This window comes from Indicator indicator, chromosome 26, assembly GCF_027791375.1.
Source record: "Indicator indicator isolate 239-I01 chromosome 26, UM_Iind_1.1, whole genome shotgun sequence".
NCBI classification, from domain to species: domain Eukaryota; kingdom Metazoa; phylum Chordata; class Aves; order Piciformes; family Indicatoridae; genus Indicator; species Indicator indicator.
Genome location: NC_072035.1, coordinates 7,291,112 through 7,316,504, shown reverse-complemented (window position 1 = coordinate 7,316,504; position 25,393 = coordinate 7,291,112). Strand labels below are relative to the sequence as shown.

The window sequence follows — 25,393 nt, the reverse complement described above, 5'->3', positions numbered from 1 at the left end:
CTTTTAGTTTTATTAAGAAAATGCCAATTGATGCAGAACTTTGACCTGCAGTTTTAAGCACCTGCTGGGTAATTGCAGAAATATATTGGAATGCAGTACTTGGACAATTCTTAAGTACACAAATGCAGTGTAGAATCCATAGGAACAGTTTGGTTTGTTTGGGTGGGTTTTTTTGCCTTGGATGAAGTTCTGAGCAGAGATGAATCAACATCCTCATTCCCATTTTGAACTTGCCCAGACAACTAGTTAATGGTTAATAAAATGTCTTGATTCAATAGAATTGGACCCAATGTCTCCTGCCCCGGTGCTTAGCAACCCCTTTTCTCCCAGAGGCACAAAATTCCCCTATTGACATATTTCAAAGCAAAGAGTGTTCACTGTGGGAGATGATGTTTTCAACCCATATTGCATAAAGACTTCAGAACCTCTCAGGTTTCCATAACAGTGTTGGAAACCCATGTAAACAGGTCTGGTTTGTGACAGGAATAAATAAGAATAAAAATTAATAGCTTTAATTTCAAGCCAGTTAGGACATCTTTCTGCTGGTTTCTCTCACCTGAGAGAAAGAGCAAATTGAAGAATGGAGTTTCTGTTGAAATACGAAATCTTAAAATGTCTGTTTTCCTTCAAAAAAAAAAAAAGGTAAAACCTGGCAATTTTCCATTAGATGTATAACTTCCATGGAAGCATAACATTTCACAGATGTGAAATTTCACTTTTTGATACTAAACAATTGCTACAAAATTCATCAATCTCTGATGATTTAGAGCAGCTGAAGATCTCTACTAAAGCGTTTAGACATTCTTGGGGCTTTGGAGGAAATGTGCTGTGCTTTTTTTTTGAGAAGTTATACATGCAATTTGGAAAGGAGGAGGGAGGAATTTTGATAAAATCTCCCCCCATCATCATCATCTCATCCTGCCTTATTTTGATCATGCTTCTGCAAAAGCTTCCTCCAAATCATAAGCCATTGTACTCAAGGGTAGGTTGTGTTAATTTATCTTCCCTAATAGTTAATTTATCACATGGAAAGCACTTTACTAAAATTAAAATCCTGTTTACTCCTTTCATTATTCAAAATCCAATATGCTAGTGAGCTTGATGCTTAGCATATTTTTGAAACATTTGATGAGCTGAAAAAAAGAAAATGCTGATAGCTTCACCTTTTTGGTAGAAGAGAGATAATTGTATCATTCTAAACCTTTAGCATTGATCCCTGCCATGATTTCAAAGAGTTTTCTGTTCTCTGAGTTGTGTTTTGGTTTTGGTTTTTTTTTTTTTTTTTCCTGTGAGCTGGCATGTCTGTTGATCAGTTGCTCCTGCCTTGCACTGCTCTGGTCTCTGTCCCTGTTTTGCCTGCTTTGTCCTGTGTGTTTCTTTGGCATTGACTTTCGTCTTCAGTGCATGTTGGATAGAGATATTCTGATACATGACAGTAATAACTGCTTTCATTGAAACTGCATCCCCAAATGCTTGACAGGGTTCAATAAAGCAGCTACAAAAGGTTATATAAAAATAACAGATGCAGAGAGAAGTTGAGGTGTACCGGAGGGAGGGAAAGGCAAATTTCCTGATGTTGTGTAAAGGTGAGAATGTGCTTATGTCACAGGTAGAGAAAAGGACATTTCCATTGGGTGTGTGGTGGCTAAGAGAGCTTTGGCCCTGCAGTGGGGAGGTGTTTTGGGGGCAACTGGAGCCAAGGCAGAGAGAACACAGCATCTCCATGTTCTAGTTACGAAAGCAAGTTTGGGCCAGTTGTGCATAGGACTTGCAATGAAGGAGCAGTTACTAGAGTAGGTTTTAGCAGGAAATGTAGAGGTCAAATCTTAAGTAAAACTCCATTTGACTTTGGAAGTTGCTGCCTCTGTCCCTTAAGCATTGAAATGTCTTTATCCCCAAGGGCAAACATGTTTTTTTGTCTCCCACTTTGTTTCTCTGGTAATACCAATTACCACTTGCTTTATACCAGGGCCATTTTTCCCCCCCCCACCAGTACCATTAGCTCAACCCTTTTACCTGGGGTTTTCTTCTGTTGGATGCCTTGCAGTTGTCCTCTGTTCCACATTGCCACCTGCCTGCCATCTACCTGCACCCCTACACAGGGCTTTGCAGGCTGCCTTTTTTTTGCTTTGCAGTAAAGCAGCACATAAGTTGTGTTTCTACACTTGTGACCACTTGGAGAGGGATTGGATCTTCTACACAGGATCTTTGTGTATTTTGAAGTGTATTTTACATTCTTGGAAAGATAGCTTTACTTATAGTGACATTAATATGGATTCATGGAAACAAACACAGCTGGCTTAGTGCTGCTATTTTAAGGAGGATTTGATGGGGAAGTAGTTTGAACATAAATCTATGACAGGTCTGTTAAAATATGAAAGGACAGGGAAGTGAAGTTCTTGGAAAAATACTTCAGAAAATAAACACTTGCTTAGCTTGTGAAGATTTAGGACCTGATCCTCTGACCTGTTGTAAATCTGACTTCCATAAGAGATGAGGCCATGCAGAATGATATCTGCTAGGTGGGGCACTAGCAGATATCTACCTACAGCAGCAGAATGTGTATTTGCCCCCAGACTGGTCTTACATGACCAGTGCAGGACACTGTGTGTTGCTAGTGTGTATACAAAAGGAGCAGGACTGTCTGGGCTTGTGGTGAATATCCCAAAATAGTCCTTGTCAGCTCTAGGCATAACCCCTAGTTTTGCCCCTAGTTTTGTGTGTTATAGGTGACTTCATCCTGTGAGAATTTTGGTCAAGAAGGTTAGGAAGACAGAAAAGAGGGCAAAGGGGCTTTTATGTGGAGCACCTCAGCCCTCGCATCTGCTATAGTGTCTCCTGAGTGGTTTTGCTTTCATGTACACACCTCACACACCAGTGAACTCCCAACTGTCTCTGTCTCCCACCCAACTGCCAAGGAATGCATTTGGATGTGGCAACTATGAATCAAATGCCCTCTTCTCCCTGTATCTGCCAGCAAACTCCACTTGCTTCCTCCTCTTATACAGGAATGGTTCTTTTCCTTCCTCTACCAAAGCACTGCTCAGTTCAACACACCCCACAAGTCTCCAGGTGTTATGTCTGCATTCAATGATTATTTTAATTTATAGTGCTTGGCTTAATGTATCTTAAACCACATGTATTTTAACTAGAAGCTCCCCAGGGACCTTGTTCAGAACTAATTGCTGGCTGTTTGTGCAATTCTTCAAATACATAAAATGCTCTGTGATGGCTCAGAATGACTCAGCTCTGCTCTGGTTTGGTCTTACAGATAGGTAGAGGGTACTCTAGCTGAAGTGTAAGCCTGGGAACCAGGATGCATCGACTCTCATTCTGCCTCTGCAGAGAGTATAATTTTAGGCAAGTTAACTAAACTGGCCTACAGCTTGGATTTCCTGTAGGGGAAAGATAATGGTTTTATTCTTAATTGGGCTAAAAATGCATGGTTGAAAGGCTGAATACAGAAATGATTGGATATGACAAATGAAATCTGTTATCATAGCTGTTATTATTAGGACGTCATTAACAGTGAAATTAGCTCAGTGTTTTCATCCATAATGGGGGAGGTATAAGAGGGTTTGTAAAATAGCTCTGAAAAAAAAGGTCTTTTTTCTCATCATTCTGAGCATTTTCCATCTGTTGTGAGCACATTCCTGGTTTATTTCCTAAATATCTTTTCCTTCTGTTTCTATTTTAAAGTTCCTTTTGCTGAGATTTTACTTCCCAATTACTGCTGCTGGGAGTGTTGCTGGGGGTGTATCACAAGCAAGCACTTACCTTTCAGATTCTGCATTTAAGTGACTTGGGAGGCAGTAGAAGTCCCTGCACCGCTTCCATGAAGTGCTCAGCTGTTTAAATCCCTCTTGCAGTTCTTAAGTTACTTCCTAGCCCTGGTGATTACTTCTGCCTTCTCCTTCCCTTCTGTTACAATAACAGAGAGAAGAGGTTTAGAGTGGCCAATTCATGGGGCTGCATACATTTAAGGCTGGGATTGCATTTTAAAAGAGTTTCTGTTCGTTCCAAGTTGGCAGGCTGGGGACGTTTCTGCCTGCCTGCTCCATTCAGTCTATCATGTTTCCATCTTTATATTCTACAGCAAATGGAGAGCACACTGTTCAGGGAAAAAATTCACTGCCAGGGATACCAAATGTATTCAGCAGCCTAAATCGAAAGCAGCTTCCTCTATTCTGCCTTTATAGCTGGAGAAGAGGGCTAAATTCAGTGGTGAAGCAGTTGTTGCATTGATTCCCTGTTCTGAATAGCTTTGACACACCCCAGTCCAGGTACCTCCTCTTAAGATCTTAGAGACGTAAGTATAGGACAGTGCTCTGGGGTGTCACTTTCCTGTTGGAACTCTAAAGAAAAGAGTATCATGAATACACAGTGGTCACCACCTTTGTGGTACAGACTGTGAGTGTAGGCTGTAATGTGGGGATCCTGTTGCAAGCTGGCTTCTGGTGAGCTCATTCAGCATTCCTCTGTCTCATTTGCATCTCTGCCCATTGCATTGTCAAAATGCCATGTAGGTTGTAATATTTTAAAGGTGGACAAGTGTTTTCTAACAGGACAGTTTTCTGTCTAAAAATACTGCTTCTCAGAAAGCAAGTATTTTGTGGAAATGAAATATCGGTTTTGCCAAATTTCCAACTGGCTCTCATATTTTGTTCCTATTTACCTTTCCTCTCCTTTTCTCTCTTTTTCTTTTTAATTTTTTCTTTTTTTAATTTCACAATTATCTTTATAAAAAAAAAAGGAATGAAGCCATTCATTGATAAGAGTTACTTCTTGGGTCATATTTCTGTGAAATACTTTGGTATGTCATTTCCATGTTTTCAAGTCCAGAGACCGCAGTTGGTAAATTTAAAGGACATCAGATTTTTCTCAAGTGACTATATTTATCCTTCCCTTGAGTTGGAAGAGCAGCACTTCCCAGTATTTTGTATGTGGGGAAGAGAAGTATAAGAAAACTAAATGATCTACCCAGGCTTGTAGTTGAAGCCTGGCACAAAGAGGGGCAAGAGTCCCAGCACCTAAGCTCGCACACTAACCATTCACCATTCTTTCTCCAGTTAACGTCAGCTCTGGTGGGAATTTCTTACTCTTTTTCAAAGCCTCTCTCTGCAATACTTACAATATTTTTTTTGTGCCTGTGGAGTTTGAGGGCAGATTTAAAGATATGAATCACTTATCTGGCGAACAGTAGGCTCAAACCTCCCATATGTAGGCTGGTTTAATTTGAATTTCTTGACTTTTCCTAAGTGAGAAGCTGAATTCAGGTTTTTTTTTTCCTTCTTTCAACCTTTCTGGCTCTACTGATATCCAAAAATGCAAAATGACATCTTGTCTCAGCCCACCAGAGCAGATGCATTGCAGGGATTAGACTGGAAATTTTCCTAAAATGCAGTGTTCTGAGATGTTGTTGGAAAACGTGGCTGGGGAGCAGAGCATGGGATGTTCACTTGCTGCTAACCCAGCAAGGCAGGAGATACGCAGCGAGCGGAAGTTGTGGGCAAAGTCAACAAGGCAGTAGTGCCAAAAACCAAAGCCTCCTGTGAGGGACAGCTCCCTGGAGCAGAAGCCAAGTGATGAACCAACAGGAGATGCATCAGGAGAATCTCATCTGACATCCAGGCAGGATAAAAGCACCTGGTAACTGTATTCAGACATAAGAGAAGAAACAGCAAAGCTCCCTGGCTGAGGGAGGCAGACATAGCTCAGCAGCTGGCCCAAGAGGGAAGCCAGAAATTTGGGGTGCCATGTCTGGAGGGATTAGAAGAGTTGGGCATGGAAATAGATGTGGGTATTTGAGGTTCTTGCATCCTTACCCTTGTGCTATGTGAGGACCACTGATGGAGGTAAAAAGGAGCAGCTTCCATGAAGGAGGGAGCTGCACAGGGTCCTACATGGTTAAAGCCTGTCCAAGTGCAGCAGGGAGTTGTGCCATGTCGCTTTCCATGTTCGCAGGGGCAAATTGACCTGCCAGATTCAGATCAGAGTAAACAAAAGTAAATGCTGCAGAGTGAAGATATCTTCAGTTCAAAAGCTGTGTAGGAGGACTTAAGCTCCTGACAGATGGGAAAAGGTTGATGAATCCTGAAATCATGGGTGAAATCCAGCTGTTCTGTTGTGTGCTGTGCCCTCCCACCCCATCATGCCCTGCCCTTCCATTATCCAGGGCTTTGACTTGGGTGGAAAGTCAGAGCAGATGTTTCCAGACATGTCATCAAGAACAAACACTGGAAACTGAGGAGGTGGTGGGGAGGTGAATTTCTAAAAAAAATTATTATTTTGGCTGGGAAAGAGAAAATTAAAAAGTAGTGGTTTCTCTTGGGTTTTTAAATATTTTTTCCCAGACTCTAATGATTTTTTTCTGAGTGGTTAAAGAAAGTCTGACCAAAAAAAAAAAAAAAATTGCATCTGTTGCTGAAGGCCTAATTCTCTAGCTCATGTAAATTACAAGTCAGTCTGAAATGAAGCTATGTAGGTGTCTTGCAGGAATTATTTGGTCCAGTGTAATTACTACAGAATGTTCCTCTGAAAAAAGAAGAGGAGATAGCAAAGGGGCACATAAGCTTTGAGGCCTGTTGTTTGGAGATAGGGATGTCTGTAGAGAAACAGGGAGGAGATAATTAGAAAAATATCAAGCAAAATTCTTTCCTTACAGGAAGCAATTTTCATCAGATTGGTTATGCTAAGCATGAATTTGGCCCATTAAGTTAGTAAAGCCTAACAGGCAAAAATAAGGATATCATAGAAGCAGGATGAATTAATTCCTTCTCAGAGGAGAAGACCACCCATTGACTCCTGAAGTTATTTGATCCCAAACCCATGAACCCATCAGAACTTAAAGGAAATTCTTAATAGTATAACATGAGCACCAACTGGCTATGAGGCATCAGGGCAGATCCATCACAATTCACTGTTAAGTAACGCTTCAAAGTCTCAGCAGTGCTGTTTTATTCCACCACACAAGTAAGAGGTCCCTCTTGGCTTTGCTTTTAATTAATTAAGTCACAGTAGTGGCCAACATGGCGCTGCAGCAGTTGCTTTCTGCCTAATTGTTCTCCAGGCATATCTGCAGCACTCCTGTTGGAATCCCAGGCTTATTTCAGGAGTCAAGCTGCACAAATGAAATCTCTGCTATTAAGAGCAGTTTATTTCCTATTCCTTGGCAATATTCCTAATGCTGAACTCCATTGGAGTATGGACTTTTTTTTTTTTTTTTTAAGTGAAAAAATGGTGACATTTACTAGCTACCAAAACTGCTTTCTGGCTCTAAGTAAGTTTAGGAAACCAAGATTTTCCATTTGAGCATCATATTATTTTCAGCACAAGTGTTTGACATGTCCAGTTTGATAGATCCCACTACAATGGCATAATGATTTTCATCCTTCAGTTCTACATCTGGGATAAGATGTTCCTTCTCTCTCCTGCCTGCATTATGGTCTTTGAGCAATAAAGCATACTTTACCCATGTAGATTGCCCTAATATTAAAAGGCACCTTGCTCCCAAAGGTTTGCAAGCAGGAGGATGTAGTTTACATTCACAGTGCCCTGATTCTCCATCTTAAACTGCAGGACAGGCACAACAAATTAAATCAACTTATGCTTAGTCACATTTGTTTCATTTATACCAAAGTGGTGGCACCGAAGCAGAAAGCATTCTTATTCTCTCCACATTGTTCAAGCTGAAAATTAACTGGCTTTGCACATAATGAAACTCATACTTCATCTCCTGGAAATGATTGGACCTGGTTTATATTTTTAAAGCAGAGTGACTTACAGTTGCAATGTATCAGTCTGTTACTAATGGAAGAGGGAATGTTTGCCTTTCGTCTTCCTTGTTTTCCTCTCTGGATTTATTTGCAGGAGGTCTGTAACTAAAGCAGTCCCTGTTGTTCCCCAACAGAACTCGGACAGGCCCAGGTGTGAAGATCTCAGACATCAGGGTCAGTGATGCAGACCAGTGGGGGGTTCAAGAGGAGACGGACAGCGCGAGGACCAGTGCCACTGTCACCTGTGTGCACAACGACCCCAACGCAGAGAACAGGTAAGCTGCAAGCACTGCTGTGCCTTAACCCTTGCTGAAGTGCTGTGAAACACATATGACAGTGGCTTGGAGGAATCCTATTGGGTTTTGATTAGTATTTTATTCTTCCTCAGCGTCTTTGGAAAAGCTACCTGTGATCTGATGGGGACTTTTAGTCTTTTGTTTCAATTCTGAGCCTCAGGAATAGATTATCTAATTAAACGGAAGGCAGCCAACTAGTCCTGGCTCCCATTTGCTTTTCATGCACCTTCAGGGCAGCAGGAGAATCCCTGTTGCTAAAGAACTAACAGGAAAAAAAGGGATTAAAGTAGAGAAATATGATGAATAATTGAAAGCAATACAGGACAATGTTGTTGTCTTTATTTGAAAAGCTATCAAAGAAATAAGTATTACTCATTATTGCTGCAAAACACCTGTGAGCATCTAGGAACTGTCTCCTGAATGCTGTGTTCATTTGTTATGGTGATGCTCCCACAAGCATATCAAAGGTAATGAGAAATTTACATTGTTAGTATTATGTATTTGACAATACAAGCAATTTCTCTCCATTACCATGCAGTTACTGTACACTTAAAATACACTGTGCATAAATTTAGCTTGAAACTGTATCTTAATTAGGAAATCACAAAAGTTTTATGTCAGAATTTTTATTTGAGGAGTCTTTTGCATCCATCTTTTTCTGAAAGCTCCTGTAAGGAAGAAAAAATGGTTGCTAGCAATGGTTTAGATTGAGGAAGATTGTTGCCAGAGGTTTGGAGTGTGAAGAGTTACTACTCTGCGCAGTTTCTGAAGCTGTTTTTGAGGAACAAATGAAAACTATCTAGCTCTGGGTACCTGTGATACGAGTGTTGAGGTGGAAGCTATTTAAGGTGAGTTTGCTCTCAGGGATTAATAGGCACTGCTGAGGTGAGAGTCCTCCTGGATGTGTAGAACAGTCCTGATGAATAGCAAGGGAAAAGTGCCTGTTTCTCTCCAGTAAAGATGCAGTGTGGAGGCGACTGAGTGGGATGCAGACAGTTGCATTGTAAACGCATGAAGTGAGGGGAGGTGAGTCCCTGCTCAGTGTCACTGGGTAAGTCAAATACTACAGAGCTTTCTGGCAGGAAATGTCAGGCAAACCTTCCAATTCATCAGCTGTTCATGCATTTCCAACCCTTCATTTTGGGAGAGAAAAAACCCAATAACAACAACAAAAAGACAAGAGGGAGTTTGATTACTAAGTGCATTTGTCAAGGTTGCAATTCTGAGGCTGTGATGCAGGAAATTCTAGTCTCCTCCTACCATTATTTTGCTGGGGTTTCATTTGCTACTGTATTGATAAAGCAGAGCTCTGGCAGCTGTATCTGGCTCAGAATGTTTTGTTTCTAAATCCTTTGTCTTCTGGCAAGATTTCCTAGTTCCTCCAAAAGCTGTGAAGGGTACCAGAGAGTCTCTTTGGTGGGATGAGAGCTCAGGGGAACCTTCACATTTGTTCTGGAGCTGCACAATGACACAAGATGGCTCCAGCAGTGAAATCTCAACCTGAATTAGTGTGGGGTGCTGAACTGGGTGGCTGTGCAGTGTCTGCTTTTTGCTGAATGCTGCAGTCAGGGTTTTTTTGCTAAACCGGCTGTGACCTCCCTTCAGTTCAGAGCAAGGTGGAAAGTCGTCAATTTGAAAGTGAAATGTTGAGGTGAAAAGAACGCTTAAGATCATTTGGTGTTACAGAGGAATCTCTGTATTGAAATGAAACAACTATTTTTAAAATTAAACAAAAAAAAAAATAGGATGAACACTGAAACTTATTGCCTTCAACGTGGTTTCACTAATCCATGAAATTATACCTGTCACAGTAACTTAGTTTTTATTAAAACTGATTTTTACTTTGTGTTGAACTGTTAAATTGCACAAAAGCAACGAACCTCAAGTCAATTAATACTTTGACCCTTTCCTTTGTAAGATTGCTTTAATATTTTTGGATTAATTAAAGTATGCAAATAGAAACTGCTGAAAGATGGTTTCCAGATTTGCAAATATTGTAGTGCTTAGAGTAAATATTTAACTTTGATCTTTACTTTAATTTGGCTTTTTGGTCATAATGGTGGGCCTCTTGTATCTCTTCAAGAATGTTAAGTGTTTATGTGGGGATTCTGCTGTTTCATTTAAATGAGCAGAGACTTGAACTTGCTTCTGGTAGGGTCACTGTGGCTGAATTGTCAGTAGACCTGATTCAACTGTTCCTCCTTTTAGTAATTCAAGGAGCTTCATTAAAGACAGTTTATGTATGAGTGAGAGTGCAGGATCAATGTCTTTCATTGCAGAGCAGAAAGAATTGCAGTAAACAGAATCATATCTACCACAGGAAAAGAGATTTTTTTTTTTTTTTTTTTTCTTCTCTTGGAAGTAATTTTAGTTCTGCTGACCCACTAGTGTTGCACTGGTAGTGGAGAAGTGGGTAAGACAGGGCTGAGTCTCTGAGCCCAGGTAGTTTTCTCTGAGGAAGAGACTGTCGAATTTTCTGTGCTTTTGCAACCTCTGTTGGGCTTTGTGAGGGAGCAGAAGGCCCTGTCAGCCCTGCAAACTGGCTGGACTGGCACAGCTCTGGGAGGTTCGGTGAAAAGTGAGAAACTCCAACGAGCCACAGCTGAATTCACCAACATCTCTGGCGATCCCCGCTGCCCTTAGCTCAGAGAGAGGTCTGTCCTCCACTGCTCTGCGCTTTGGTTGCTCTTCCTTCCCCAGTGTGCAACTCTGATAAGAGCCATGACAGACACTGCTTGCAAGGAGAGCAGCGGCTCTGGGCTGTGATGTGTTCGCAATCCAGTCTGCATTCCTTTTAGCCAGCGTTATCGGCTGGAGCCCTTTCAAATTTGCTTACTTCTCTAATCTTTCTCCTTCTCCCCTCTGCAATGTTATCAGTATCATGAGTTTTCCATCTCCAGTTCTCACATTTCCCTGCACAAATTGAGTGTTCATTAAAAGGCTTTAAATTGAGACCTTTCCTCCTTTCATGCAGAGTGCATCATGACTTTTCTGTGCATTACTTCCAAAAAGGAAAAAAAATATTCCTTATCACAATGTTTCAGGCAGTTTACATTATATTCTATTAAAAATCCATTTTGTCCAAGGTTGTCACAATTCATAGATTAAAGCATTCCAGAGTGAGTTTTGTTAGGAATACATTCATAAATTCACCTCTTCAGTAGTCCCATAAGCTTGCATTCAAAACCTCTTTTTTGATAATGTAGTTGAATAAAAAGCCTAAAAAGAAGAGATTTATTTAAAATACACACATGCAAGTATATTATGGACACAGCTATTCTGATCTGTGTGGAGCCTTGTTTTGCCCTTATTGCTGCCATTTCAAAGGACTCTTTTGGTAGCTCGTTGAGTGGGGAGATTGATGCCATCTGCGTTTATTCTGCCTTGTATTGTCTCCTTCAGGCAGAACTGTGAATCTCATTTTGGTAGGGTTAGTCGAAGCAGCAGTATGCTTTGTTTCAAAAAGACAACGTTTTGGAGGACAAGTATTCTTGCATTATGCCTGCAGCTGGGACTTTGCACTTCCATTTCATAGGAAAGGATCTTTCTGGATTTCTGTATTGAGTGCAGGCTGTGTCTTGCAAGGAATAGAGGAAGCCAAGGATGATGGGCTTAGATAAAAATGCAGAATAGCTGTGTTTGTGAAGGACTGGGATCTTACCCTCTGGTGCAGGGCTATATGCTGAATTATTGCAAAAAATGTTTTTGAAATACAAGGCCAAAAGTTGGGAGTCTACCAGACACAAATCCTTTCTAGTTTCCAGAGAAAGCATTCTGTTTTGGTAAAGACCATTAAGGCTTTTTTATCTGTACTTGCCAAAAGGTGGATTGAGCCTTGCAATTCTTCTGTGCTTTGCACCTCAGGGTTGCCACAAATTAGGCTGCGAGGGCAAGAGGCTTTGAGAAGAAGCCTTGAGAGCATAGTCCATCTTTGGCAAGATGTGTTGCCTCATAACTCAGTGCTGTTACCCAGAAGAATGGGATTTCAGGAACTTTTCCAAAATGATTTAGCATTTCGTAGGATGAGGTTATTTCAAATCATTGGTGAGCAGAAGCTGAGTTTCCATGGTCTCCTTTGAAAGTTCTCACAATATGACATATTTTGTGGTGCTCAGTGTCTCCCTGCAGAAAAGTTGAAGAACAAAAACTTAATGTGACCTGGTTTGTGATTCAGGAAGCATGAGGTAACACAAACACAGAAACTTTGCCCAGAGAGCTGCAACTCTGCTTTGAATGGGAGCATATGAAGAGATCATTTTCCTTACTCAGGAAAACTGTCATTAAATTATATTGGATTATTGCCAGGTGAAGAGAGTCTGATTCTCTGACAAACTAGTACTTTAATCAGAAAGGTTGTACTTATACTGACTGGCAAAGTTAATATTTATGCTAACTAGCAAAGCTCATGAAACTGATTTTACCTGCAGTGCTGAGCATAGTGTTATTGAGACCAAACTGGTTCTTCTCACTTAGGGATTATTTTATCTCCATATCTATAACACAGCTTTCATCTCTCAGGATATCCATCATGGCATAAATTAAACTTGCATGAGGAACACTCAGAATGGGTGTAGGGGAGGGTGAAATCTTCAGAGGGATTTATTTTTTTTTCCAAGTGTCCTCAGAAGTATTTATTCTGTCACTTGAAAAAATTTAAATATATATATTTTTAATTGATACAGACCAGCTCAGCTGTCTGGCATTTGACATCATCTAGCTTTAAAATTAAAGAAATAAAGATTCTATAATGATCATTCCATTTCCTCATCATTTTAAGAGCGGTTTGCAGAGTTAAAATGCTTTAAATGACTTTATAAACTACAATTATAGTCTTTATATATATATATATTTAAATCAGGAAAAGCAGTTATTTCTTGTATTGATAGGTGTGCAAATAGATCCTCTTAATTTAAAATATTTCTTTTTTTTTTCTGTGTTTGGGAATACCCTTTAAGCCAAAAATATCACTCAAAGGGAAGATGTAAAGTTGGCTGTTAGTTAAGATATGTGCATATATTTATTTAAAGTAAATATGTGTTATTGGAGCTGATGATCAACTGAGCAAAGATGTGTCATTTGGTTTTGTTTTTACAGCTCTGGGTTATGTCTGAAAAATACGAGCTGAGATTCTCTCCTCTCCCTCTTCAGTTTGACAGACAGCTTTGAGACTCTTATCCCTGCATTGTGGGAAATGCAATTTTCCCCACTACATATTCCAGTCCCCACTTTACTGAGGGCAGTGAGCAAACACCACCTGGAAGCCCACTGGGTGCTATGAGGCTTCCTGGCTGTGCTCAGCACTAGCTCTGCCAGATTTGAGCTCTCTCTCACAGATTTTTGGAGGTGTTTCTGCACTGAATTCCCCACCACTCTGCTCCAGAACTCCATACTTGGGTCTCGTGTTGCCTCCAACTGCATATGCCATCAAGAAATGGCAGAGTGGTGTAGTGATTCCTGCTGTCTCCAAAACAGTGCCTGGTTTGATGAGCTGATTTACTGCAGTGACTTGGCTTTGTGGAGGACGCTGCTTGGTTGTATCTGAAGTGTCTGTGCTCTGGCTCACTACAGCACAGGGCATGCTGAAGCCAGAACAAGGAGTTTGCTTGCTTTTGTAAGATAAATAAGCCTATAAAGATGGGTGGCTGAAGCCTGTTGTAGCACACAGCGGTGTGCTGTTGACCCACAAGGGAGGCATCAGGACATGCAGTGAAACACTTACTGATGTGTTTATTGCCAAAGGAACTTGCTTGGCCCCAGGACAGTGAGCGTGTAAAGTGCCATCAGCAACAACAGCTGGCTGACAGGAGATCAATTGTATGTGTTGCTTTACACAAAAGAGCAGTAACTGGTACAGTCAGCCAGCCTTGGTCTGTCTTATTTTAGGCCCATGCAGAGGCAGTGGGCTGGATGCCATTAAGTTCACATAGTAGTAAAGTGAATGAGTAAGAGGAGCAGAGGGAGCAAAGAAACACAAAGAGATGTGTAAAGCAGACCGGAAAGAATAGAGAAGAGCTGGGGAAAGAAGGCTGAGGAGATGGGGAAGGGGAAGCTGATGGCTGTCACCCCCTGCCAGACTAGTCTGATTCAGTTGAAGTACTCAGTCTTCCTTAGGGCCTCTTTCCACCATAAAATCCATACTTCCTTGGAGCCTTACATCAGGTACTTTGAAAAGGAAGTTTTTGTATTAAAAAAATAGAGGTGCTTAAGGTGTGGGAAGAAGTCATAGACTATGTGGTGCAACATACTGGCTTGGTTTCCCTTCTATTCATATGGACTTGCTGCTTTCTTTAGGTCAGAGGTGTCATGGGCAAAGAAATGTGCTTTGAATGTAGAGTGGGTTTGGCCTATAGAGAACCTGTAGGAGTTCATTCTCTGGCCTTTGGCCAGACCCCAAGACAGCACTGTCTCTTGAGCCATTAATGAAGAGGAGTTTTTCTTTAATTCACCAGGTTTAAGGTTGTGACCTCTATTATGAGTGATGGAGTCTGTTCTGCTTTGTGTAAAGAGTGTTCCAGTGAGAAGCATCCATGTACGTTTTCAAACATAAATGACTCGATAGAGTCACAAAGAAAACCTGAGTTATAAGAATTTTAACTAAGCTTTATTCTTTACATGTATGCCTTTTTGTGTAAAAGAACCCAAGCCTGCTTGGAAATGGTTCTGCAAGATAAAAGTGCTGACACTTTGCAGGAGCTTGGAGGGGACACAGAAAATAATAGACAAATTAACAGCAGTAGGAGGGACAACCTATTGTAGAAAGCTCTGGTTTTAGGATCAAATAGGCCAAGAACAATGAATTTATCTGTCCATCTCCTGTTGAGAGCCTAATAGCCTATAAACCACATGAATTATCTCCTGGCTAGCCAGCTCTTTTGGATGGTTGTTTCTTCCTCTTTCTTAGTTAGGCTTGCTGCTGCTCTGGTAAAGACTCCAGTAGGGATGGGTCAGAAGGATTACTGACTGGTAGTCCAGATAATTGCTTCTTGGCCCTAGTTCACCTGCCCAAGAAGGCAGGACTCTTCTGATGCCATCCTTTCTGTGCTGGTATGTTATCTTTATTATGACCCAAGGATATATTTTTGAACACATATACATTTGGTAGCTGGAAAAACCTGTTTGAGCAGTGCAGCTGCTCAAGTACATCTACTGTTGTCTTGGAAATCTGGAAGAGTGTCTTGTGGAGGAACTCAATAGTATTCACCTGTATTCAGTGGAGCAATACAATACAGGGGCATAAAAATGACTTAGGAAATTAATGTTTGATAAAGATCTCTTAGCTTGCTAAACTAGTAGGAAGCTGTACGTAAATCCAGAGAAGTGTGTAGAAAATTCCTTCTGACAGCACTTAATTGGCATAGAGTGAATTGAAAAATCTTTTTTTATGTTCTAAAATTTGTATCTTGCGTAGAAGTTTTGATTATGCCTCCAAAATATTTCTACCTACCCTATTAGGTAGAGTAGCCTCTGATTATAAACATTCTTTGAACAAATTAGGAATGATGCTACATGAGAAGCTTTGAACTTGGGCTATGTGCGGCATATCTTGGTGAGCAAGGGCCTGAAGTATTAAAAGACTTAGACTGAGGAAAAGAGGAAATTCCCTGAGTGTAGAAAGACAAGTGTTAGAAGGACCAAGTCCCTTCTTGCATCCCTCTCTCTTCCTTCTTGGTAGCAATGGGAAGAAAATGACAAATAGCACGCACACACACACACACACACAAAACCCCACAAAAAACATCAGTGGAATTCCCTGATCCTTTGGCCTCTTCCTTGATGCAGCAACAAACATGCAAAGAAATGGCTTAAACAAACTCTTCAGAATTGTGGGTCACAGAATCTGATCCAAAGTCTGTTCTGAGTTACATTTCTTTTGAAAGATGAGCCAAATCAGTCTGAAAGAAATCTTGGTTTTGTTCTTTTCTTTCTTTTTTTTTTCTAAATTGGACCTAATTAGCTTCATTTTGGGTATATCATTCCTAGATGTGAATGTTAATATTGATGTAACAGTTGGGAAAGTTTAATTTCAGGGTAGGGTAGTCTGCATAATTAGGACTGCAAGAATATAGCAGGGAGGCTGGGAGCAAATTTCAATTGCATGCTGATGAGTGAATGACTGTTGAAGCAGTTACTCATGCATTGGTGCTTGCATATTCTTTCCATATTAGATGTCAAAGGGAATGATGACATCCTCAGGAGTCAGTGGGCTTCCCTGAGTCTGTACCAGTTTGCTGTCTCATTTCCTATGCAGTGTGTTTTCCTGATCATGTGGATGATGGCACATGACTGAATGCAGGAGGGCCATGGCAAAAAATCTGTCCAGTTCTGGAAAACTTCTAAGGCTTTACAGAAACATTCATCCACATTGCAGCCATGCAGCCAAGCCTGAGTAAGAATGGCTGCTGAACTCAGCACTCTCATAGCAGATGTTCTGACTCAAGGAACAAAAGTGATTATGCATTGGATTGGGGGTTTTTCATCTATAATTTAATCACCCTTTTTTGCTTCCTTGATAAGTTAAACTTGAAGAAGCCTTTTCTGTGTTGTACACTGGTCTGAATATCCAGGAAACACAATCCTTAGTCATAATTAATCTCCTAAATAAGAAGTCTGCACATTTTTAGGTAGCACCTTACTGATGGGGAAAGCTTCATTGAGCTTTATGGAGATTACAGAGGGAGAGAGAAGATGTGATCAAAACCGTGACATCATCAAAGCATTACCTGACTCTTCTGTAAATATTGTACTTATTTTTATAGTCCTGGGTTCAAACCCCATTCTTTTGGCAAACTTAAGTCTAATTTCAGAAGAGCACCTTCATATCTGATGCCACTTAAGCACATACTTGGTTTTAAGTACCCAGCTTGGTTCTCTTGATGCCAGGTATAACGATAAAGGAGGTGCTTGGAGTGAGCAGTTAGAGACAGCAATGTGTGGACAGCACAAGTCTGGGTGTGAAGCCATGTGATATATATAATGAGAGGCACTAGTGTATCTCATCTGAAATATTGTGGGGGTCAGAGATCTTGTATAGTGCAGAAACTTTCCTGATTATATTGGAAGTGCTGCTAAGGAATTCGTTTTTGGCAACTGTACACAGAGATTGAAGTGCCATAATTGGATTGTTCTTTGATATAATAGAACTGGAAAAGATTATTGAATGAATGTGACATCAGGGAGCTAGTATCTGAGGTTTATTTAATTCCTACTTTTACCAATTTCTGAGTTTAACTTGTAGCAGAGCCTGCTGCACACATTTGAATGCCATTCAGGATGTGTTGATTTGCTTACTTAAGATCCAGTGCATTAAAGTACAAAAGCTAACAACTCACTTATTAGGCATTTAGCCAAAATTCCAACTCATTCTATTGTTAGGAGGTGCTGTTGCTAGACAGGGCAAAAGTTAACTTTGTTACTTTGATTTATTTGAATCCTCTGTACCAAACAGTATAAAACATCCTAGCATTAACTTTGCATAAGTTGAAAGGTGGTAAACTCTTGTAAAATGAGAAAGAGAAAATTGGCTGATGCTTCTGTCAGTGTCAGCATATGATTTTTGTGTCTTTATTTTAAACCTCCCTGTTTCCTTCAGAAGAAGATTAAATGTTAACTTAGAAGTTAACTAAGAATTTATCTCCCCAATTCAGCTGAGATCCCTCACACGTTCATCACTGTGGTGAATCTGTACATGAGACTTGGGCACTTTTGCAAGATCCCTGATCTTCTGAAGTGTCAAGGTCATATCACTCCAGAGGGCAGCTTGTGCAAGTAAGAAAAGCCAGAGATGAGCCAAGGTGTTCCAGGGAGCACTGATGATTAGGAAAGCTCTGTGCAAGAGGCAAAATACTGGGGAACAGGTTTGAGCAAGGCAGCTTCCCTGTCAGAGGGAACAGCTTGCATCAGGACTGTTTACCAGCTGATCTCACTAGACCTGAATTGGGACAAGGGGTATGTCCCCTTTGTCACCTGCCTCAAAATGCAGGACACCATTTTATTGTAAACTGGTATTTGAAAGGTAGCTGTGTTTGTTCTTTCTAGACTGTTTGGTTTGTGCAGATGTTCCCAGGATACTTGTGAAGGGCCTTGCTGTGAAATACTGCAGTCATCAAGGCAAATTGCTGAACCTTTAGCAAAGAAGCTGCCAATGGCTTTGATCTTGCAAAAATTCCTTCTTTTTTTTTTTTTTTTTTTTTAATAATTTGGTACAATCAACAAACTGGTTTGCTTCCTCAGAATTTCTTGGACTCACTGGGCTTTTGAAGGCTTGGCACTTACAAGTCTCACAAAGAGCTTTGTTGTTGGGGGTTTCTCTCCTGCATGTGATGTCTAGGTTGAGGTGCTGCATCTTCTGTTCTTCACCTGTGCTTGAATTGTGAGCAGCTTTGAGCTGAGGACAGGCAAACTCAGATCCTCCTTGATGTTTGATGACATTGTGTTAGCCTGACCTGTGATAGCAAGTTGAACTCTTTCTGATACTGTTTCACAGTGATCCTATGACTGCTGGGACCAGGCTACCCCCAGGAAATGTCCCTGTTACTGACAGCCAGGAAGATGGCTACCTTGCATCACCTGCTTGCTTAATTTTAGTTTGTTAGCCAAGTGAGTGCTAAGCTTTGCACAACCAAAACTAATTATTTTATTTTTTTGGTTAGGAGTTTTCAGTGCAGAGATTTAACTCTAGAAGTTATTGACCTTAGCAGAGTATGGATACTGGAGATATTGAGACTTAAGGGTTCCTATTTTTGCTCTCCCTCTTAGGCAAATTTTGTCCTTGCTGGTTTTCTAAATCTGTGACTAGTGTATCTTTTTTTTTTTTTTTTGTTAGACAAGCACTCTTCTTAATGGTGTACCATTTAATTTCTCTAGTGACAAGAGGAAGAAATGTTATTCTTTTTTTTTTTTTTTTTTTTTTAAAAGAGTGATTTAAGTAGGGGATAATGAATGCAAAACACTGTCATTAAAAATCAGCAGATAGGCTGATGGATCATCTGTCACTCCCAAGCCTTGCCATAAAGGAAAAGTAGATAATAATCTTAAAAAAAAAGAAAAAGAAAAGAAAAAGATGAGTGTGGAACATATTGACTGTGAATGCCTTAATAATGAAAACTGTTATTTATTCAGTGGATAAATGGCTGTGAGTCACTGCTGACCATCATGTTGCATGAGGAAAGAACTTCTTTCAAGAGCTTTACAAAAAGGGTATAGCATGAGAGATGAGGAATTTTTGTCTGCTCTATGTTTCACTACTTTTCCTGGGGCAGATACTGATTCTATATCCTAGTAGCACACTGGCATTAAATTGAATTTGCCACAGTATATACTCAGCTGGTTTGGGTGGGAATCAACATGTCTGCAATGGAAGAGACATTTGGGTGCCTGCAGTGGGAGAAGCCTGGGTCTGACCTGCCTGTGTTCAGCTTCAGTGCTTCCAGGTATGATTAATTTCAAGGGATGTACCTAAACCAGCCCTCCAGTAACTGCAATAAAAGTTCTTTCTCTCTGCATAGAACATACATGGAGGCTCCTGGGATAGCTCAGATGGATATATCTAAATTAGAGAAATATTAGCAGAACAGGTCAATTGCAGGGCTGCAAGCTCCCTTCCTGTTTGTCAATCCACAATTAGCTCAACTTTTCCAGTTACTCATGTTTTATATGTATTGTTGTCCCAAGCCAGGTGAACATGCTCATGTTCTGAAAAGACTCTGGTGGAGGTAAAGAAAAAAAAATGTCAAATATGTTCTTAAAAGCTGAAAATACCAGCAGATGCCTGTTGATTTGGAGATGCCCAAATGTTTGTACCTTTATGCTCTGCACTGTAGTGCTTCTTCCTTTGTTTTGCAGAACTAATTCTCAGATCTTTTACTTAAAAAATATTATAGTAACAACAAACCTCACAAAGAGCTGGAAAATGGGATGGGTGGGAGCAGGAGTTCTTTCAACCAGTTGAATGCAACAAGCAGACGATCACCTGCAGTGATCATCTCTTACGATTCAGTGAATTCATGAAGCTTTTGGGTTGGTGTTGGTTAGTCCAAGTTTTAGTTTTTTTGGTGAGGGGATGTCTGCAGAACTTCTTACCTCCTCCTCTTCTTCCACCCCCAAGCACCAGCAGAGATCAACAGAATTGGTGTGGTGATGTGAGTTGTAATTCTGTTCCAGCCATGATTATATGTCAGCCTGCTACACACTGTAAGTGGTGCTTCTAGTTTCCTGCTGTGAGCAGTTGATTAGATTCTAGTACCTTTTATTCTATACATAAGACTTTTTTTTTAACAAAGCACAGTAACACACAAAAGCCTCAGTTTGTTCTTTATTTTCTTTTTTTCCCACTAATACCTCACACTTAAATACAAAATTAATTCCTTATTTTTGGCATGCCTGAACTTCCTTAACTACATCTGTCCTCCCATTCCAAATAAAATTCAGTTTAAAGGTTCATGTTGACCCTAAATTGTAGGATAAGTCTGTGACCTAGGTAGACATTTCCCACAAAATGTGAATCTTATGTTGAATTTTGAACTGTCTGGCAAAACGAGTGGTAACTGCAGGTTTATTTGTAGTCCTGCTTGTTACATTTTTCTTTGTCAGGACTAGCTTTATGCCTCCAAATATATTATTGAATGAAAAACTACTTTTTCCCAGCTATTAATGCTGATGCCTGTAACCCATCCTGTTTATTTTCTGTGCTGCTGTTTTCTTTGTATGGTTCTTCTCCAGCTTATGCAGCACAGAAAAACTTAATTGCTTAAGTCTGAAGTACTCTTCTACTCCTGGCAACAGTGTAGGTTGCTAAACCATTGTGGGAGATGCCTTCTGTTTGTGTGGTTGCAGTTGGGATATGGCAGGGTTAGGGCCTGGTCCAGGAGGAGCCTTTTAATTAGCTCTTTGAATATTTTCTAGAGACCTGCCAATTAGATTGTCATTTCCTGAGCAGTTTCTGCAAGTGGAGTGTTCTTTCTGGAAGTCTCATGTTACAGGGCTTTCTTAATGTATGGGGTACCACCTCATTCTGGGAGGTGAGGGATGAAACCCCTGAATTTATACCAGTGGCTGATAAGTGACTAAAGCCAGGAAAGAGCTCTTCATCTGATGACAGGAAGACAGAACCATTGTCCTTCATAGCTAATTGCTTTGGATTTTTTACTGTTCAATGCTTTATTTGGTTCTTAATATTTGCAAGCAATCATTTTGGTGCTGGACAGTAAATAAAACTGGAGACAGACTGTGCCCCAGAAGGCTGGGGCAGCTCATGCTTAGTCATTTTTGCTCACCCTACTTGTGTCTTCATTTCTTTCAAACAGAGCTTCACCTCCATCTCTGGATGAACACTTTGTGCTCACTTCTGGCCAGCTACAAAATGTTGTCTTATACAAGGATGGCTGTTCAGAAGCCCAGAGCCTGGGGTCAGCCAGGATGGAATTATTCCCTCATCTGCATCTGATTAACTTCAGCGGTAGCTCTACATATTGACCACAACATACCAGGACAGTGCTGGTACTTTTATGTACAGAGGAGCTTTATTAAGTGGTGCTGGTGATGTATGTTGACAAGACTTGCAATTTTTATCATGTCTTCTCGAGTATTTACATTCTAAGTCACTGATTCCTTGAAGTCCAACGATTTTGGAGAAGGATTTCCCTTGAGACCGAAGGGCAAGGAATGACAGAGAGGCTGAAGGGAGACTTCATTGCTCTCTACAACTTCCTGGAGAAGAGGAGGCTCAGGGGAGATCTTGCCATCTACAGCTGCCTGAAGGAAGGCTGTAGCCAGGTTGGGGTTGGTCTCTTCTCCTAGGCAACCAGTGGCAGAACGAGAGGACACAGTCTCAAGCTGCACCAAGGGAGGTTTAGGCTGGATGTGAGGAAGAAATTCTTCCCAGAAAGAGTGATTGGCCATTGGAATGGGCTGCCCAGGGAGGTGGTGGAGTCACTGTCCCTGGAAGTGTTTAAAATAAGACTGGATGAGGAACTTAGTGCCATGGTTTAGTCGACTACATGGTGTTGGGTGATAGGTTGGAGTTGATGATTTTGAAGGTATTTCCAACCTGGTTAATTCTGTGATTCTGGGACAGTGTAGAGAGGCTGATGCTGGTCTCTTGTTACAGGTAAATAGTGGTAGAACAAGAGGGAATGGCCTCAAGCTGCGACTGGGTAGGTTTAAACTGGACATTAGGAAAGATTTTTTTCACCGCAAGAATGATCAGGCATTGGAATATGCTGCCTGGGGAGGTGGTTGGATCACCAACCCTGGATATGTTTAAAGGTTGTTTGGATGTGGTGCTTGGGGATATGGTTTAGGGGTGAACCTTGTAGAGTAGGGTTATCAGTTGGACTTGGTGATCCTGAGGGTCTTTTCCAACCCGAACGTTTCTGTGATTCTCTATATTTAAATATAAACATAAGATCCTGCTTGCAGTGACAGGAAAAATCTTGAAATTTAATGAGTCTCAAAAGAGGAAAAAAAATAAAAAAAAGACAACACTTAAAAACTAGGAATCCTCAGCATGAGCTTGTGAATGTGCAGGATCTGATACAGAGGGTGGCTGCTCTTGGAGCCCTTGCATTAAGAAGAGTTGGATGGCATGCCGAGGTCAGAAGGGCTTCCATGTTTTTGACCTTAATTTACCTGTCTTCTGGAAGTGGTCATTTGATTTCCTGTCTTGGCAATTAATGATCAAGCAGACAGTAGTTTTAAGATGACCATGGTCAGTATACTTGTTAATACACCAGAACACAAATATTGTAAGTTCTGAGCTTCCCTGCGCCGCTAATTAGTATTTCTGTGGTTTTGCTAATCGCTTGAACTGGGAATGTGGCCAAAACTAACAGAAGAGACTTCCAGTACAATAAATTGTTTTAATTTTGTGATCTGATCTTATGCATGGCTCAGTGTTTCTGAAGGAAAGGGTAGAATAAAATCTCATTTTGCATGATAACATATGCAAATCAGAACTTTTTGGTCCCAGATGAAGCTCTACTTCTATTGACATGGTGCTAGGAAAATGCTGTTAAGAATGAAAAGCCACTAAAACTTTATTTTGCTGATAATATTTCATTATTACTTTGTAAGCTACCTTATCCATAGGGCAAAATCTGCCAGGGAGATAAGATCCCATCAACTCCTGTTTGCTTGTATCATTCCCTGTATGATTTATAGAGTGGCATAGATGTTCATGACATTTTGCAGACATATAAAAGATTGACATCTTCTTGCCTCAAAGAACTTAAAAATTCTGCAGTTTAGGAGCAGTCAGCAGTTCCTCCCATCTGAATTTTCCTTTTAATGGCACTGTCTAAAATCAGTAGTAGACAGCCACCAAATGAAATGGCATTCTATTTTTAGTTACAAATGCAATGTTTTTAAATTGTTTCCTAAAGGTTGCAGGCTGTCTACATAAGGGGCCCAAAGGCTCTGTTCCCTGGCCTGAAGATGGAACAGAAATGGTACAAAATAGCCTCTGTCTGCTGACCAAGAGAGATCACCTGAGTCTCAGTGACTGCCAATAGAGGGGTGGGGGAAGGGGGAACATAGCACTAAGTGTGATGGGAACATTTATGATATGGGTAAGACTCACTGCTGAGAAGGGGACAATTCATAGCTCCTCTCTCAGCAGGAGCCAAACTGCATTCCTGTGGTAATGACTCCTGGCCATCCCAGGTTTATGAGAGATTTGGACTAGGGACTGAGCCACAAAATGCTCTGTATCCCATTGACAGCTTCTTGAGGATCAGAATAGGGACTGCAGACCTCTAGCAAGCAGCTTGGAATGATTTCTGTAGCTCTTGCAGAGTTCAGCTCTAATTTCTCATTAACTACCCCGAATATCTTTCCATTAAAGTTTAAAGGCCTGGATGAGTGAAATTTTTGATAGGGGTAATGTCCCTGTCTGAAAATAATTTATCCAGTTCTTTACTTAATTATATATAAAGCCTTTTCCCACCACTGACTTGAAACAATGGGATGTCATTTGATTACCAGTATTTGGAATGTTGCTTTGCTACCTGACACTTCTTTACCTTCTACATTATGTCCTTACAGTAAAATGTGAGTGAAGTTCCATCTTCATAGCTGCAATTTTAGGATTGCCAAGCAGTTATATAAAGTAAAATCCTTCTATATCCTGCCCAGGTAATTTAACAGAATTATATAGATAAACATAACATTAAAAGCAATTTTCTGAACCTCATGATTACACTGATTTTGTTTGTCACACACCTGCATGTACTGACTTACCATATTCTGTCACTCATGGTAGACTCTGTCCCACAGAGTACAGTGTAATGCGACAGATGCTAATGAATGTGATACATCATCATTTTTCAAAGCAGAGGTACTTGGAAAGGTCTTACTTTCACCTTACAAAATGCTTTGAAAAGGAATTTTACTGAAAATAAAGCAAGATTCCAGGGGGCTTTAAGTAGCTGTACGTTTGACCCTAAGCTTAAATGAAATTCACTTAAATTTTATGGATTGCTTTGATGAATTCCAACCTAAATGATTGTTGAGCAGCAGACTGGTGGGAGGCTGGAATTATTTGGAGAGGTTTTCTTTCTAAGGAGGTGAGTGAAAAAGCTCCTGCTAATTTCAGTGGGAACTCAAGCAAGCTGTTATGCTGTCGTCCGGTTACATTTTCTCAGTGCAAGACAGCAGCAGGGGTGGTTTTGTCTGGATTCTTGGGTATAACATAAGGATTGCAAGGTCAAAACTACTTGAGTTTGTGAGACACCCTGCCATCCTCTTTGAACAAAAACTTGGCAAAGGGCACAACGCGACAGAATTAACAGAATACACAGTTTCAAAGGCAGCAAACTTTCACAAGGACCTTGGGAAAGGAAGGCTGCTGTTTATCCTTCTCTCAGCCTTGAAGTGCAACCAGTGCAACTGGTTTCATTTGGAAGTGTGGAGATAAAGATGGGTATAACAACTGTCTTGTAATTCCCTGATACACTGCGTTTTATTCTATATTTGCTGTGAGAGATTAGTGGACATGCACTGTGCTGGGCAAACACCAGCTCCCAATCTCTCTGAATCCATGGTTCTGCATATCCTTTGTTCCAGTTTCCTTTCTTTGTTTACCATCTCTGGTTGCCTGCAATGGGTAATTGTGCTCTCATATCAGCTTTTTATGTTTTGCTGGGTAGTGCCTTGCTTGTAGGTTATCTTTGTCAGTGCAGTGAGTGCTGGTCTTGTTATCTGCAGGCTTTGCAGTACAGTTTGGGAGGACTCATGTTGGGCAGGACTTGGTTTTCACCTTCTCTCCAGGCCAGCAAAACACCTTTTGTCTCCTGGTAGAAACTCAGGGTTACCTGGTCACGTCCTTAG

At 40.7% G+C, this 25,393-nt stretch overlaps 1 protein-coding gene across 1 annotated transcript in view; it reads left to right on the top strand.

Annotated features, from left to right (window-relative positions):
- TMEM132B (transmembrane protein 132B) overlaps nt 1–25,393 on the top strand; it is a 257,287-nt gene that overhangs the window by 107,218 nt on the left and 124,676 nt on the right. The window contains exon 3 of the mRNA XM_054392757.1: nt 7,910–8,050. Within this exon, the coding sequence (XP_054248732.1) occupies nt 7,910–8,050 (141 nt within the window). The remainder of the gene's footprint in view (nt 1–7,909; nt 8,051–25,393) is intronic.